The sequence below is a fragment of the Felis catus genome, chromosome D4 (assembly GCF_018350175.1).
Source record: "Felis catus isolate Fca126 chromosome D4, F.catus_Fca126_mat1.0, whole genome shotgun sequence".
Taxonomy (NCBI): Eukaryota; Metazoa; Chordata; class Mammalia; order Carnivora; family Felidae; genus Felis; species Felis catus.
This window is the reverse complement of record NC_058380.1, coordinates 61,065,437-61,079,482: the sequence shown is the minus strand read 5'-3', so window position 1 is coordinate 61,079,482 and position 14,046 is coordinate 61,065,437. Positions and strand designations below refer to the sequence as shown.

Here is a 14,046-nt window from a genome sequence, read left to right as displayed (position 1 = left end):
AGGTGCTGTGAAACCAGGAAGAGCACCCAAGGGGGGTCTCACACTTGTCTGCTTAGCCCTGACCCTCCCCCACTTTTTCAGAGCCGAATGACAGACCTTCTTAGGGGGGAGAGACCGCCCAGTAAGAGATTCGTCAATTTCTGAGATTATTCTATTTTCTCTTTTTTTAAACTTTCTTGCGTCGCCCCAACCCAGATGACCCCTTCCACTGCCCACTTTCCGAGAAAGAATAAGACGCGCGATCCCCAGGTTATTTCGACACCCCATTTCCACCCCGCCACTTCACAGACGCCTAAACTGAGGCCCGGGGACTCCGCGGGCAGTGTTCCCCCCCCGCCACCTGCGGACTCACAGCGGGTTCCAGCGCTCGGGCAGGCGGCGGTGCAGCGAGATGCGGTCGCTAAGGTAGATGTTGATCTGGTGCACCCGCACGCTCTCCTCTTGCAGCCGCAGCTCCTCGCCCTGCAGCTGCAGCCGCACCGCCTCGCCCCGCGCGCCCAGAGCGTCGCTGGGCACCGGCGGCCGCGGCAGGACCGGGTCGCGCCGCCCCGGGCGTGGGGTGCGCGGGGGTCCCGGCTCGGCCGCCCTGGCCCCGCGCCGCGCCCGTAGCACGGAGCCCAGCCCGGCCAGCGCCAGCAGCGCCAGCAGAGCCAGCAGCGCCTTCCGGCCGCGCCGCAGCCCCAGCGGGCAGCGCCTCCGCGCTGCGCGCCCCCACATGCGCCCGCCAGCTGGGGCCAGCGCTCCGCTCGCCGGGAGCGGCGGCGCAGACCCGGACCCGGATCCCGGAACCGCGGCGCCGCGCCGCCCCGCCCCGCCCCCGGCCCGCCCCACCTGCGCGCCGCCCCCTTTCAGCCCAGCCCGCGCGGTGGAGGGTGGCTGGTCTTCACTCTGTCCCCCCCGCGGACAGGCCTAGACTCACACCACCTTCCTCGTTGGGCTGTAAGCATTAGGAAAAAGGTGACGGTCGTAAAACCCTCAGCTCACGTAAAACCCTCACCTAGCACTTCATAAGCGCTCAGTAAATGTTGGCTGAATGCACTCTGCAGGGTGCTACGAATTTTACTGACCTTATCTCATCTGGCCCTTACGCAGTCCAGTCACAGGGGTAGTAGGATTATCAACTCCATTTGACAGATGATGGGACTAAGGCACAGTGATTCTGTGTCACTGAGGCCTGCAGGCCCAACCAAAGACATAATACTGTTTAGATTCGGTGAATAGCAAACTTTCCCCTGGTTCCCTGTTAGTCTATCTTTGTTTTATTCCTAACTTTACAAAGGCCTCCAATGATCAAAGGAATGAACCCCTCAGAGAAACACATGCATAGGCACCCATAATATGATCGCACACATCCCAGGTCATCTGTTCCTGTTAAATACCCCCTGCCCTTGGCCAGAGGTTTCCTTTGAGGGGACTGAAGAAATGAAGGAGCCACTTGGGTGCTGAAAATATTTAACAGGGTCAAGACTAGAGTGAGTCTTGGCTCTCTCCAAGGCAAGAAATTATAGGTTGGGCCAAAAAGAATCAGCAATCAAAAATAAAAAATACTTTTGAAAATCAAAATGAAAGCAAAAAATCCACGATGAACAAAACATCAAAATTTTAAATAAAGCAGACAGAACCTGACCCTGTGTTTGCACAGCTCACCTCACAGGCCTCACTCACCCTAATCCCTGCCCTGATTCATGGCTAGATTTTGGTGGTGATTACATGGAGATATATATATATATATATATATATATATATGCAATATATATATGCAATATATATATATGCAATATATATATGCAATATATATATATGCAATATATATATATGCATATATATATATGCAATATATATATATGCAATATATATATGCAATATATATGCAACATATATGCAATATATATATATATATACATATATACATATATATATATACACACATATATACATGCCCCAGAGTCATCTGGGCACGTGGATGGCTCAGTCCTTTGAGCCTCTGACTCTTGACTTAGGCTTAGGTCATGATCCCAGAGGCGTGGGATGGAGCCCTGGGCTCCACAATAAGCATGGAGTCTGCTTGAGGTTCTCTCTCTCTCCCTCCTCTGCCCCTCTCCCCAGCTCGTGCTCTCTCTAAAATAAAAAATTTATTACAAAAGTCATAAATATGCATTTGACTTATGAAAGTTCTATCTCAATTAAAATCATAAAAAAATAAATAAAAAGAACGAAGAGGAATAAAAAATAGGAATACCCCTGGCCTCCAGTACAAATGCTGAAATGCAAGGCCTGTCTCCATGCCACTGAGGGAGAGGGCCTTCACCATTCCACACCTTTGTAAATTTTTTTTTAATATTTATTTATTTTTGACAGAGAGAGAAACAGAGCGTGAGCGGGGGAGGGGCAGAGAGAGAGGGAGACACAGGAATCTGAAGCAGGCTCCAGGCTCCGAGCTGTCAGCATAGAGCCCAACACGGGGCTTGAACTCAGACCGCGAGATCATGACCTGAGCCGAAGTTGGAGGCTCAACTGACTGAGCCACCCAGGCACTCCACCATCCCACACCTTTGTAACACATGCTGTTCTCCCAGCTTGAAATGCCCTTCCCCACCTGGCAAACTCCTATCTACATTTCAAGGCCCTGCCAAAAGCCACGTTTTCTGTGAAGCCTCCAGCAACTCCACAGCCTTTTAGACAAATGCGTTTCATGATTGCATCACCCTTTTGTTATTAGTCAGGGTTCCACCAGAGAAACAGAACCAGGAGGGGATATAGTAAGAGATTTATTGCAAGGAATTGGCTTACACAACTGCAGGGGCTGGTTAAGCAAGTCCCAAATCTGTAGGGCAGGCCATCAGGAGGGAAGGTTGAAACTCTCTGACGTGAGCTGAAGCTGCAGTCCACAGGCAGAATTTCTTCTTTTGCAAGGCAACCTCAGTTCTGCTCTTAAGGCCTTTCAACTGATTGAATCAGGCCCACCTACATGATCTCCATTAGTTAAAGTCAACTGATTGTAGACGTTAATTATATTTACAAAATATTTTCATGGCAACTTCTAAGTTAGTGTTTGAGTGACTAACTTGGGATTAAAACCCAACTAAGCTGACACATCAAATTGACCATCTCTATTAGTTTCCTAGGGCTGCCATAACAAAGTACCACAATCTGGGTGGCTGAAAACAACAGAAATGTATTCCCTCTCCATTCTGGAGGCTAGAAGCCCAAAATCAATTAGTCCCATCAGCAAGGCCATGCTTTCTCTGAACGCTCTAGGGAGAACCCATTCCATACATTTCTCTCAGTTTCTGGTGTTGCTTGAAATCCTTGGCATTGCTTGGCTGATCCATACATTGCTTCAACCTCTGCCTCCATTGTCATTCTTCTGATGTGTGTCTGTCTCTGTCTCTTCTACTCTTCTTCTAAGGGCACCAGTCACATCGGATCTGGGCTCACTCTGATGACCTCATCTTGATTATGTCTGTCAAGACCAAATAAGGTCATATTCATAGGTACCAAGGATTAGGACTTCAACATATCTTGTTGAGGGACTCGATTCAATCTGTTAACACCCTCATACTTTGTTACAATGCTTAGTACATTGGGTCGTGTTTAATTTACCCCTAGCCTTGTAACAAAAAGAATGTAAGGGACTTAGAGTATGAGCTGTGGTCACTTCATGATCGCAGAACTTGGCATAGAGTCAGACACACAGAAAGTGCTCAGTTAATGGCTGGCTTTGTATCTCACACTCACTTCTGTAGGCATCTCTTTGAACTTTCTGGGGAGGTGTCTGATGGAAGGTATAACCTGGTTAAGTGCAGGGAGGAGTTACTCCCATAATGTGACAAACACGAATTCTTCAGGCCTTGTTCCTGGAAGGGCCTCAGTGTCCTTGAAAACTTCTAATATGGGAATTTTCAAAAATCTGGCTCCCAGAAACCGTGGGAGACCACCCAGGAAAGGAAAAAGAGGCTGACTGAGGCTCCAGTTCTCTTCCCTAAAACCAGAGCATTGACACTTTTATCTGCCGAATGCTTTGAGCTGCCTTCTGAGACTACAGCACCCTCCTCCCTAATTACCAGACGAACTGGTAACAACACCAAAGAAAGTGTGTTGTCCAAGCCCACAGCAGGTCAGTGGCAGAACAGGAAATAAAATGGACTAAAAAGGTGTGGCAGAAACCTGTGGATGTCTGCCAATATGCATTCTCCTCTCCTTTCTGAACAATGGAACCCCTGAGTCGTTTGCTTGTTTCTCTGGGCCCATGGTCTTCCAAAATAAAGACGAGAATTCCCAGCCTCCTTTGCAGCCAGGCATGGCCATATGACTGAGAGTGTAGCCAATGGGTGATAAGTGGTATTGTCAGATGGCGCTTCTGAGTAATCTCCCTAAATGAAACTCCCTTACCCTTGCTTCTTCCTGCTCGCTGGATTGTGGCTATGAAGACCAGAGCTCAAGCAACCACCTCGAGTCATGCGGTAAAACCACTCAGAGTGGTTAAACAACGTGGCAGAAGGAACCCTAACACTGTGAACACTGAACCAGTCCTGACAACCTCCTTCCAGGCTTTGCTTATGTGAGGGAGAAATCAACTTCTATATTGTTTATGCCACTGTTTCTGTGTGTGTGTGTGTGTGTGTGTGTGTGTGTGTGTGTGTGTGTGTGTTGTCCTATGCAGCCAAATCTAATCCTGAGTGATAACAGAATTAATTGCACAAGAATTCCTCCCACATCTGGCTCTGATAGTGTGGTGGTTTTAAAACAAGGCTGCAAATTATTCAACACTCCCTTGCCTTGAATCAGGGCAGACTTGTAACTGCTTCAACTATTAGATTATGGTAGAAGTGAAGCTCCTTGACTTCACTGGCTAGGAGCGAGAAGCCAGCTGTGAAGCTTCCACCTTGTTCATAGGATCACTGTTCGTGCAGCTTGAGCTGCCAGGGAAGAAATCCCTATCTTGGTGTTGTCATGCTGGAGAAGCCCCAGGTGGACAATCTAGCCAACAGTGCCGGCTGCACCCAAACTTCCGCTGGCCCAGACAGCCCAGGCATAAGGCAGGTGAGTGAAGAAGCCATCTTGGAAGTGGTTCCAGGATGCTAACCACTCAGGTCACTTCATCTGTGGCCTCAGATGTCACGGAATGGAGAAGAGAGGTGCCCTTTTCAAATTCTTGACCCACAGAATTCAGGAGCACGATAAGACGGTTGTTGTTTCACACCATTAAGTTTGGGGATGGTTTGTTACTCGGCGATAGATAACTAGAACAAATGGATGGTTTTAGCCAAGTTTTTTAATTCAGGAAACATTTACTGAGCATCGACTATAGTGCCAGGCACCATGCTAGAGTCCAGGCACACTGTAACGATCAAGTGTCAAAGAGAAACAAAACTAGACACTACTTAAAGCGGTAATGACAGATTTTAAGCAGTAGCATGTTATCCCAATAGGAAAGAGGGCCCAGCATGAATGGATTCAACTTTGATTTGCACAGAATGACTGGGCATTTTAAATAGGGTCAGGGAAGTGAAAAATGACAAAGGAGTAATCAGCATAAATGCTGATAATGCCAGCTGTGTCTGTGGCTGGCAAATATCAAAGTTAGGATTCTATTCTCACACAGAGACAGAGGCCCTATCCTTCCTGATTACACTGTAAAGGAATGGCTTTCAGTCCTTGAGAAAGACACTCTTGAATTGTAGGAGATACACATACATCTCACAGAGACAGAGAAAGGATTTATAACTGCAAGCCCTTCTTAGTAAGTTCTCTAAGAAAGGGTGGTCAGGGACTGACAGGTATCAGCTATGACAAATAGTAAATTCTTTGGACAGCCTTGAGTTTTCTGAGGCAGATACTTAAGCAGGGGGGTACTAGGGTCATCTTGAGAGTGCAGCCTTGAGCTGTTAAAAACTCTGTTAATGTTTACATTTTTAATATGAAGGGAGGTAGATATATAAAATTATCTGTCTTCAGTCCGTCACCTTCATAGGCCAAAGTTAAGGCTTGGTTGAGAAGTGGGCTCAGAGGAGCCTGGCTAGGGTTTGATCAAGGAGAAACTCTTTGCCACAAGGCATATTTTCAACATCATGGTGCTTAGAGTGCAATGGAATAGAGTGCAAATATTAAAAAGGTATCTTACGGGGTGCCTGGGTGGCTCAGTCGGTTAAGCGTCCGACTTTGGCTCAGGTCATGATCTCACAGTTCGTGGGTTTGAGCCCCATGCAAGGCTCTGTGCTGACAGCTCAGAGCCTGGAGCCTGCTTCGGAGTCTGTGTCTCCTCCTCTCTCTGCTCCTCCCATGTTCATGCTCTGTCTCTCTCTGTCTCTCAATAATGAATAGGCGTTAAGAAGAAAAAAAATTAAAAATAAAAAAAAATTAAAAAAAAAAGTATCTTACTAGAGTTGTGGTTAAGTGTTTTGAAGAATTACAGGGCACTAAAACCTGGTTTAGTTGAGGGTTTTAGGAAGGCTTCTCTGAGGAAGTAATGTTTACATGGATACCTGAATGGTAAAAGTGGTATCAGAGATTTGAAACCATATTTTAGGTTAATGTGGAGCTCCCTCTGCTGGGAGGGAAATTTGGGGAAATGAATAGTTTTGTATCTCCCATAGAAGGACAGAGTGAGTAAGCTGTATTTTTTTTTTTTTTTTAACATCTGGGAAGCTGGTCCAAAGTTTTTTTTATCAAATATTCTCTATTGTCAAGGGGACCACAACCAAAAAAGTTAAGAGGCATAAATGTGGCCTGATTCTCTCATTTTAAAGACGGGGAGCTTGAGGCACAGAGTACGGAAAGAGCCTCGAACAAGTTGGTGTCTCCGATACAGGTGGAATTTAACCTTCCATCCTTGTTGACTCACAGCCTCCCTGGAGGAAAGGGGCCTTCCATGAACATCTTCCCCGGGACTCCAGGAGGGGCATGGGTTTGGAGTGAACCATGCCAAGCAGCTCCCACACAAGACAACCTGCTGAGACACCAGACTGGTGGGAGGTGACTCCACCCACAGAACAGTCTGCTGGTTGGTACTAGAAGGCAGGTGTGAGAGAAAGGCCTGGAGCTGCGCCTTTTGGCCTCTGTCTGGATGTTCAACACAATTAAGATCTGCGGTCAGATTAGAAAACAGACACGGGTTACAACTCATACTGTCTCAGATCAGTTTACAAGATTGGAATGCTTCCTGATACAGGCTCAGCTGCCGAGAAAAGAAGGATGGCTCTACAAAACATGGGTTCAAGCCCCAGATAATGGTAAGGGCTGTCATTTATTGAGCATTTATATGTGCCATGAACTACTAGACTTTACTTTTCATGTACCATCTCCTTCCACTCTCATGACAACATTGCAAGGTAGACAGATGAGGAAATTTAAGGCTCAGAGAGAGGCGAGGTGATTTATTCAGAGTCAAATGACATGAAAGTGTAGAGTGACGGTCTGAGTCCAGGTGTCTTGACTCCTAATTCAGGATTTCCCACCACACAATTCACTGGCAGACTGCTGTGAGGCCAAAAGGCAGCTTAGTTTAATGCGTACGAGCACAACCTTGGAGCCCACTTGCCTGAGCTCACACCTCAGCCCCATCACAGACTGCTGGGTGGCCTTAGGCAAGTTACTTAACCTCTCTTGACTCAATTTGCTCATCTATAAAATGGTGATGATTATAATAGTACCTCCTAAGTGGGGTTTTTGGGAGGATCGAGTGATATAGTCCACACAGCCACCCCAGGCTCAAAGCAGGGTGGGAAGAGTTTCTGCAAGGGCAAATGGAAGGTGTCCAGCACCTTGCTACTCAAAGTGTGCTACTCAGACCAGCAGCATTGGTACCACCTGGGAGCTATCAGAAATACAACAGCCTGTTAGCAGAGATAAAGCAGTAGGAATGGCCCCTGCCCAGAGTAAGCCCTTTACAAATGTTACTGATGATGCACCCATAGAGAGCAAATCCAGCTGGGACCTTAATTCTTTTTACACCACTTCCCAAGTTGAGTACCTTGTTCTTTCCTTGGGTTTGTTGTTTGTTTGGGGAGCTTATTTGTTCTTTGACCACACCATTTCGTTTCATCAGCTGTTCAACCAACAAACAGATCTCTCTAGAAGGCACTTTCAATTTGTTGTATTAACTCCCTTCGTAGGGGTCATTACACCCCTTTGAGAGTTTAACTTGGTATATGGTAGATGTGGAATTTCAAACATTAGTGGAAAAAAGACGGCTGACTCAGTCAATGACTGAGGCAACTTGATAGCCATTCGGAAAAAAATAAAGTTGAATCCCAAACTCACACCTTATACCAAAATAAATGCCAAATGATGTAAAGATGTAAAAGTAAAAGTTAATAATAAAAATCCAGCAATAAAAGTATTGGATGAAAGAGCCAAGAGACCATTATAGAAAAGATTTATAAAGTTGACCACATAAAATTTTTAATATTCAGTAAGGTCCAAAATAATATAAACTCAAAAGTCAAAAGACAAATCAGAAAGAGATATTTGCAGATGACATTTACCCGGTATGTGAATCAACAGGGAAATAAAAGAACAGAAATGAAAATGGCTGAAAGATTTGAATAGACCATTCCCCCAATAAAGAAATACAAATGATCTATAAACATATCAAAATGTGTTCAATTTCTCTATTTAAAATGCATGCAAATTAAACTTACTCTGAATTATTTTTTCACCTCTCAGATTAGCAAAGATTTAAAAGGTTATTAATTCCAGCATTGGCAAGGATGTGAATAAACAGGTACTATTATCCACTGTTGCTAAGAATGCAAACTGGCATAACCTTTTGGAAAGCAATTAGGCAACATTTATTAGAAATATTAATTCTCGGGGCACCTGGGTGGCGCAGTCGGTTAAGTGTCCGACTTCAGCCAGGTCACGATCTCGCGGTCCGTGAGTTCGAGCCCCGCGTCAGGCTCTGGGCTGATGGCTCAGAGCCTGGAGCCTGTTTCCGATTCTGTGTCTCCCTCTCTCTCTGCCCCTCCCCCGTTCATGCTCTGTCTCTCTCGGTCCCAAAAATAAATAAACGTTGAAAAAAAAATTTAATAAAAAAAAAAGAAATATTAATTCTCATATCCTTTTGATTCTTCAATGTCACATCAACAGAAATAGATTCACACGTCCTCAAGAGATGTGCTAAGGAAGCCTACTGCAATATTGTGTATAAAAGCAGAAAGTTGTTAATAACCTAAATGTCCACTAATAGGAGATTATAAAGTATTGTACATTCATACACTAACATACCACAGTATCATTAACAAGAGTGACACTAATTCTAGGTGTTTAACATACAAATGTGCTTAAGATGCATCATTAAGTCAAGAAAAGCAAGTTGTAGAGCTATATAGACAGTATAATCCTATTTTGGTAAAATTTGTTAACATACACAAAGAAAAAAACTCTTAAGAAAATATCCACCAAACTATTAACTATTATATTTATTTCTGGTGAGTGAGATTCTGTGGGCCTTTACTTTTCACTCAATTTATTCATGTTTTTCAACAAATACTTATTGATTACCTACCACCTACCTATCATTGATCTCAAAGGAACTCACATTCTATGTTTGCACAACACTGGAATTCTTTTCAACAAACATTATTATCATATTAGGGAAAACAGGTTAGACATTTAAAAGAGTACGTTTTATTTTTTTTAATGTTTATTTATTTGAGAGAGAGACAGACAGACAGAAAGAGAGGACGAGTGAGAATGGGGCACAGGCAGAGAGAGAAAGAGAGAATCCCAACCAGGCTCTGCACTGTCAGTGCAGAACCCAATGTGGGACTCAAACTCACAAACCGTGAGATCATGACCTGAGCCGAAGTTGGACACTTAACCAACTGAGCCACCCAGGCCCCAACAAGTACCCTCCAGAGATGATTCTACTTGCTGGCTCTCTTTACCTCCTTTCTAATCTACTGCACCAGTGTCTGGAATCCAATCCCCCTGCTCCCTCTTTCCACTCTGTGCCCTCTCTTTTCCTTCCACTACCAGGATATCCCCCAGTCTTTCTGCTCAACTTGGGGCCAAGCTCTCCCATGAAGCTGTCAGTGATACAACCAGACTGTGATACCTACCTCTGAGCTGACAATGAAGCTCATAGACCACCCTCTCTGCAATCATGTGGGATCCCCTGGGATCCAGGGGCCGGCCCTATCATCTACAACATGCCATCATACACATAATGCCGGGCACACAGAAGGCGCTCAATAATGTTGGCTGGATGAGGTCTGTGTTGGTGATGGAGCTACACTGCTCAGATCATCCTTCCAGAGAACCTTGCCCTGATCCCTGGGAGGATGACTGTCGGGACCATAGCAGGAGGCTTGAACGTCTGGCTAACAGTTGGGTTTAGCACTAGAGGACAGAAGAAGGGTGAGGTCAGAGGATTTTATTCCTCAGGGGATTGCTCCCTACTAGGCTGGCCCTGTCCCTCTACCAATGGTCCTAACTCCTATCAACTAGATCTCTCCATTTTCTCTCTTGCAGAATTCCAGTGACTGCTCTCTCCCTTCCCCCTTCAGGCCTGGGGTGACAATGGCTCCCTGTTGTTACCAGCTCTGGAGTACTGCACCAGCTCTTGTGGTTCTTAGTAAACCCTGCCCAGAGTTCTATAATTAGCCCTTTAGTAAATGTTCCTCATTTCTTCAGCCAAGTGTGCCATCTGTCTCCTGCTGGGCCCCTGACTGCTATAACCACTGTTCCACGCAAGATTTTTTTTTATAATAGCAGAACACTGGAAACAAGCTAATTGTGAATCATTAAAAACTGATTAAATAAATTATGGCACATCTGCTTAATGGTGTTACATGCTACCACTAAAAAGGATTCAGGAGATCTAGTCACCTGCATGAAAAGATGCCCAAGCATTTGTTAAAATTTTTAAAAGCAAGATTCGAAATAGCCTGCACTGTATGAACTCATTTATTCAAAATGTAAAATCTACATTTGTTAAGGCTGGGATTGCAGGTGAGGACACCCCTGCTCAAAACAAACCTAACAAAAGCATGAAGGGGGGCGGTGAGGATTTTCTGACCCCATCTCTTTCTATCACTCATCTCTGCTTTCCTGTGTGGTATCTTCACGCTTAGGCAGGTGGTCTTCAAGTGGTGGCGGAGAAAGTACATGTTCGGCTCACAACATCTGGACATCCTGACAGCTGACCACCTCAGCACAGAGGGCCTTGTTCCCAACTGCTTTAGCAAAAAATCCTGGGCCAAAGCAATCAGGACAGACTTGGACTTATGCTAACCACTGAATCATACATACTGAGAGTGGAGAGGGAGGATCCCTAAGAAAAAGGGGGCATTTCTTCCCGGAGTAGGAGACACAGAGCAGGTGTAAGCAGCAGGGATTCGCTTAGAGGGAATATTTGTAGTTGGTATTTGTTATGTTTTTTGGCTTCCCAGTATCTAAACCCCCCTCCCTATTCTGGAGAGTCTCCTACCTTCTAGAGCACGTATACTGGAGCCTACCCCCTGCTATACATACTGAAAGTGCCAGAAAGGCACTTTCCCAGCCTCCCTTTTTGCCAGGCAAAACATGTGACCCAGGATGAGCCATTTACATGCTCTCATCTCAGACTTTGGCTCTCAAGCTGGTAATACAAAAAGGGGCCTGTGTCAGGGCCCCCGGGTGGCTCAGTTGGTTGAGTGTCTGACTCGATTTTAGCTCAGGTCATGATCTCACGGTTTGTGGGATCGAGCCCCAAGCTGTCAGCACAGAGTGTGCCTGGGATTCTCTCTCTCTCAAAATAAATAAACAAACAACTTAAAAAAAAAAAAAGGCCTGTTTAGACTCCATCCTGGTATAGGGTGCAGCCATGGAATGATCTGGGGCATTTTTCTTGGTTGTCGAGCCTCCAAGATTGGTTTTCTGGCCCTTGTAGGATCTGTGACTACAAAAAGAACTTTGTATTAAACCCTCTTTCTACTTTCTATCTAGAGGTTCAATTTCTACAGTTTGCAATCAAGAAGGTTGATCAATGCCTACATGTACATATTGCATGTTTGTATATGTGTGAAATATCTTTGGAAAGATAAAAACAAAAGTGAATATTGGTTACCTACCTATGGTAGGACCAGGACAGTGGGAGAAGAGGGAAAGGGGTTTTTCCTTTCATATCCTTTTGTACTGTTGGCATTTATTTTTTATCACGCATATTACTTTCATAATGAAACAACTAGTTAGTAAAAAGGTACCCGGATAAATAGGATAAGAAAAGGGTACAATTTTTCAGGATTTCCACAGAAACAAATGTCTACACCAAACCTTCAAAAGGAAGTTATCCTCACCTCTGTTGTGAATGGGGCCAAATCTAGAAGCGAGTGAGAGTGTACCACCTCAGACACTGGGCCTAAGTGATTAGCTCTAGCCCTGTAACTCACCTGGTCACTTTCCATGCCTCCCCATTACTCACAGAATAAATCCCAGTCTCCATCCCGGCCCTGAAGCCCATGGCAATCTGAGTCCTGTGTACTTTGGAGATCTTGCCTCATCTTTACATCGTGCTTAGAAGACTTTCTTCCAGCCCTGCTGGCCCAGATCCTAAGGGTATTACCGTCTTCTCTGATCTTCCGATGCCATGACTTTTATTCCTTCTTCAGGCCCTCATCAAGTTTTGATCTGTGTTACAAGTCTATGTACATGAGACTTAGTCCTTAACACTCATGTGCTGAGCACCTACTATATGCCTGGCCGGCTTCTAGGTTTTTGGACCACAGCGCACAGTCTATGCAAACCAATTACCCCATATCCGAATGTTGATGTTATCACGATAAGCAGGCAGCAAAAACAATTTGCAAACAGGACTGCCCTTGCTAGAACATTTTCCCCCTCTGCTTGCATCATACTCTCCCCAAATGTCAGCATGGTTCTATTTTTCAATTCCTTCAGGTCTGTGCAAGTGCCACATTCTCCTTGACACCTTCTCTACCCACCTATTATAAAATAACATCCCATCCTCTATCCTATTTACTTGGATTTATGTTATGCTCTATTTACTGCTTTAGTAGCACTCATCACCAACAGACATACAATTTACTTACTTGTGTATTTACAGCTTGTCTTTGTCCACTGTCAGCTGGAGAGGCAGGGATTTTATTTTGTTTCCCCCAGCTTCTCCAGTACCTAGAACAGTGCAGAGTTGGCACTCCATAAATGTTTGCTGAGAACAGGAAATTGGGCTGGATGTCAGAAGAGCTGGTCCTAGCACAGCTCTCCTCCAGGACAATCGTGTGGCCTTTAGCAACACTCAACCTCCTTTAAGCTTCTGTTGTGTCCTCTGTCAATTGGAGTGGTCATCTGAGGCCTCCCCGGTGGCTGACAGGATGCTGTGAGGACCACACGTGGGTCTCGAAATTTAGGGTGCACCAGAATCACCTGGAGGGCTTATTAAAATACAGGTGTCTGGACCCACACACAGAATTTCTGATCCGGTAGGTCTGGAGTGGGTTCAGGGAATTTGCGTTTGTGACAACGTCCCAGCTGGTGCAGATTCAAGAATCACTGATGAAAACAGATGAGGGACAGGAGGCGCTGGTAGCCTTAACTCCCAGGTAGGGACCCGCTCTCAAGGACCCGCTCTCAAGGACCCGCTCTCAAGGCCCCGCAGGACGTTCCGCGCGGTGCAGAAGAAACAGAATGGATCCATCCGCCCCTCGCTCCAGCCAACAACTCTTCAGGAAGCGGCCGTGTAGCACCAGGCGCTGGTGGAGTAGGGGGCGGCGGCGCGCCACAGGCCGGCCCCCTGCGGCGGCGGACCTAGACCCCGTGGTTCCGAGCTCGCACCAGGAGTGGTCTGCAGCAGCCGCTCCGACCTCCGCACGGGGCAGGAAGTCCCCCGAGCCTCCGGAGAGGGCCGCCACTGGGCGCCGCACGGGCAGGGGCGGCCCCGGGAGTCGGGGCTCGGACGCCGCTCGGAGGTCCGGGAACTCGCCGTCCTTCCCGACGCGGCGAGGACGCGCGGCCGGGACCCCGGCGCGCGCCCGGCACACAGTAGGCGCGCGGCCCCGCCCCCCCGGCGCGCGCCCGGCACACAGTAGGCGCGCGGGCGGCGGG

At 46.3% G+C, this 14,046-nt stretch overlaps 1 protein-coding gene and 1 long non-coding RNA gene across 2 annotated transcripts in view; both read right to left on the bottom strand.

Moving 5' to 3' along the window:
- The window catches only part of GALNT12 (polypeptide N-acetylgalactosaminyltransferase 12), a 38,096-nt gene extending 37,323 nt beyond the window's left edge, over positions 1-773 (bottom strand). The window contains exon 1 of the mRNA XM_011288676.3: positions 353-773. Within this exon, the coding sequence (XP_011286978.3) occupies positions 353-717 (365 nt within the window). The 5' untranslated portion in view covers positions 718-773. The remainder of the gene's footprint in view (positions 1-352) is intronic.
- A 1,982-nt stretch (positions 774-2,755) lies between these two features.
- Positions 2,756-14,045, bottom strand: LOC109493868. The gene is made up of 2 exons (XR_002148340.3): positions 13,035-14,045; positions 2,756-3,463 (listed from the first exon to the last, which is right to left on the bottom strand). It is a non-coding gene; the product is annotated as an uncharacterized LOC109493868 (long non-coding RNA).
- Position 14,046: the final 1 nt, after the last annotated feature.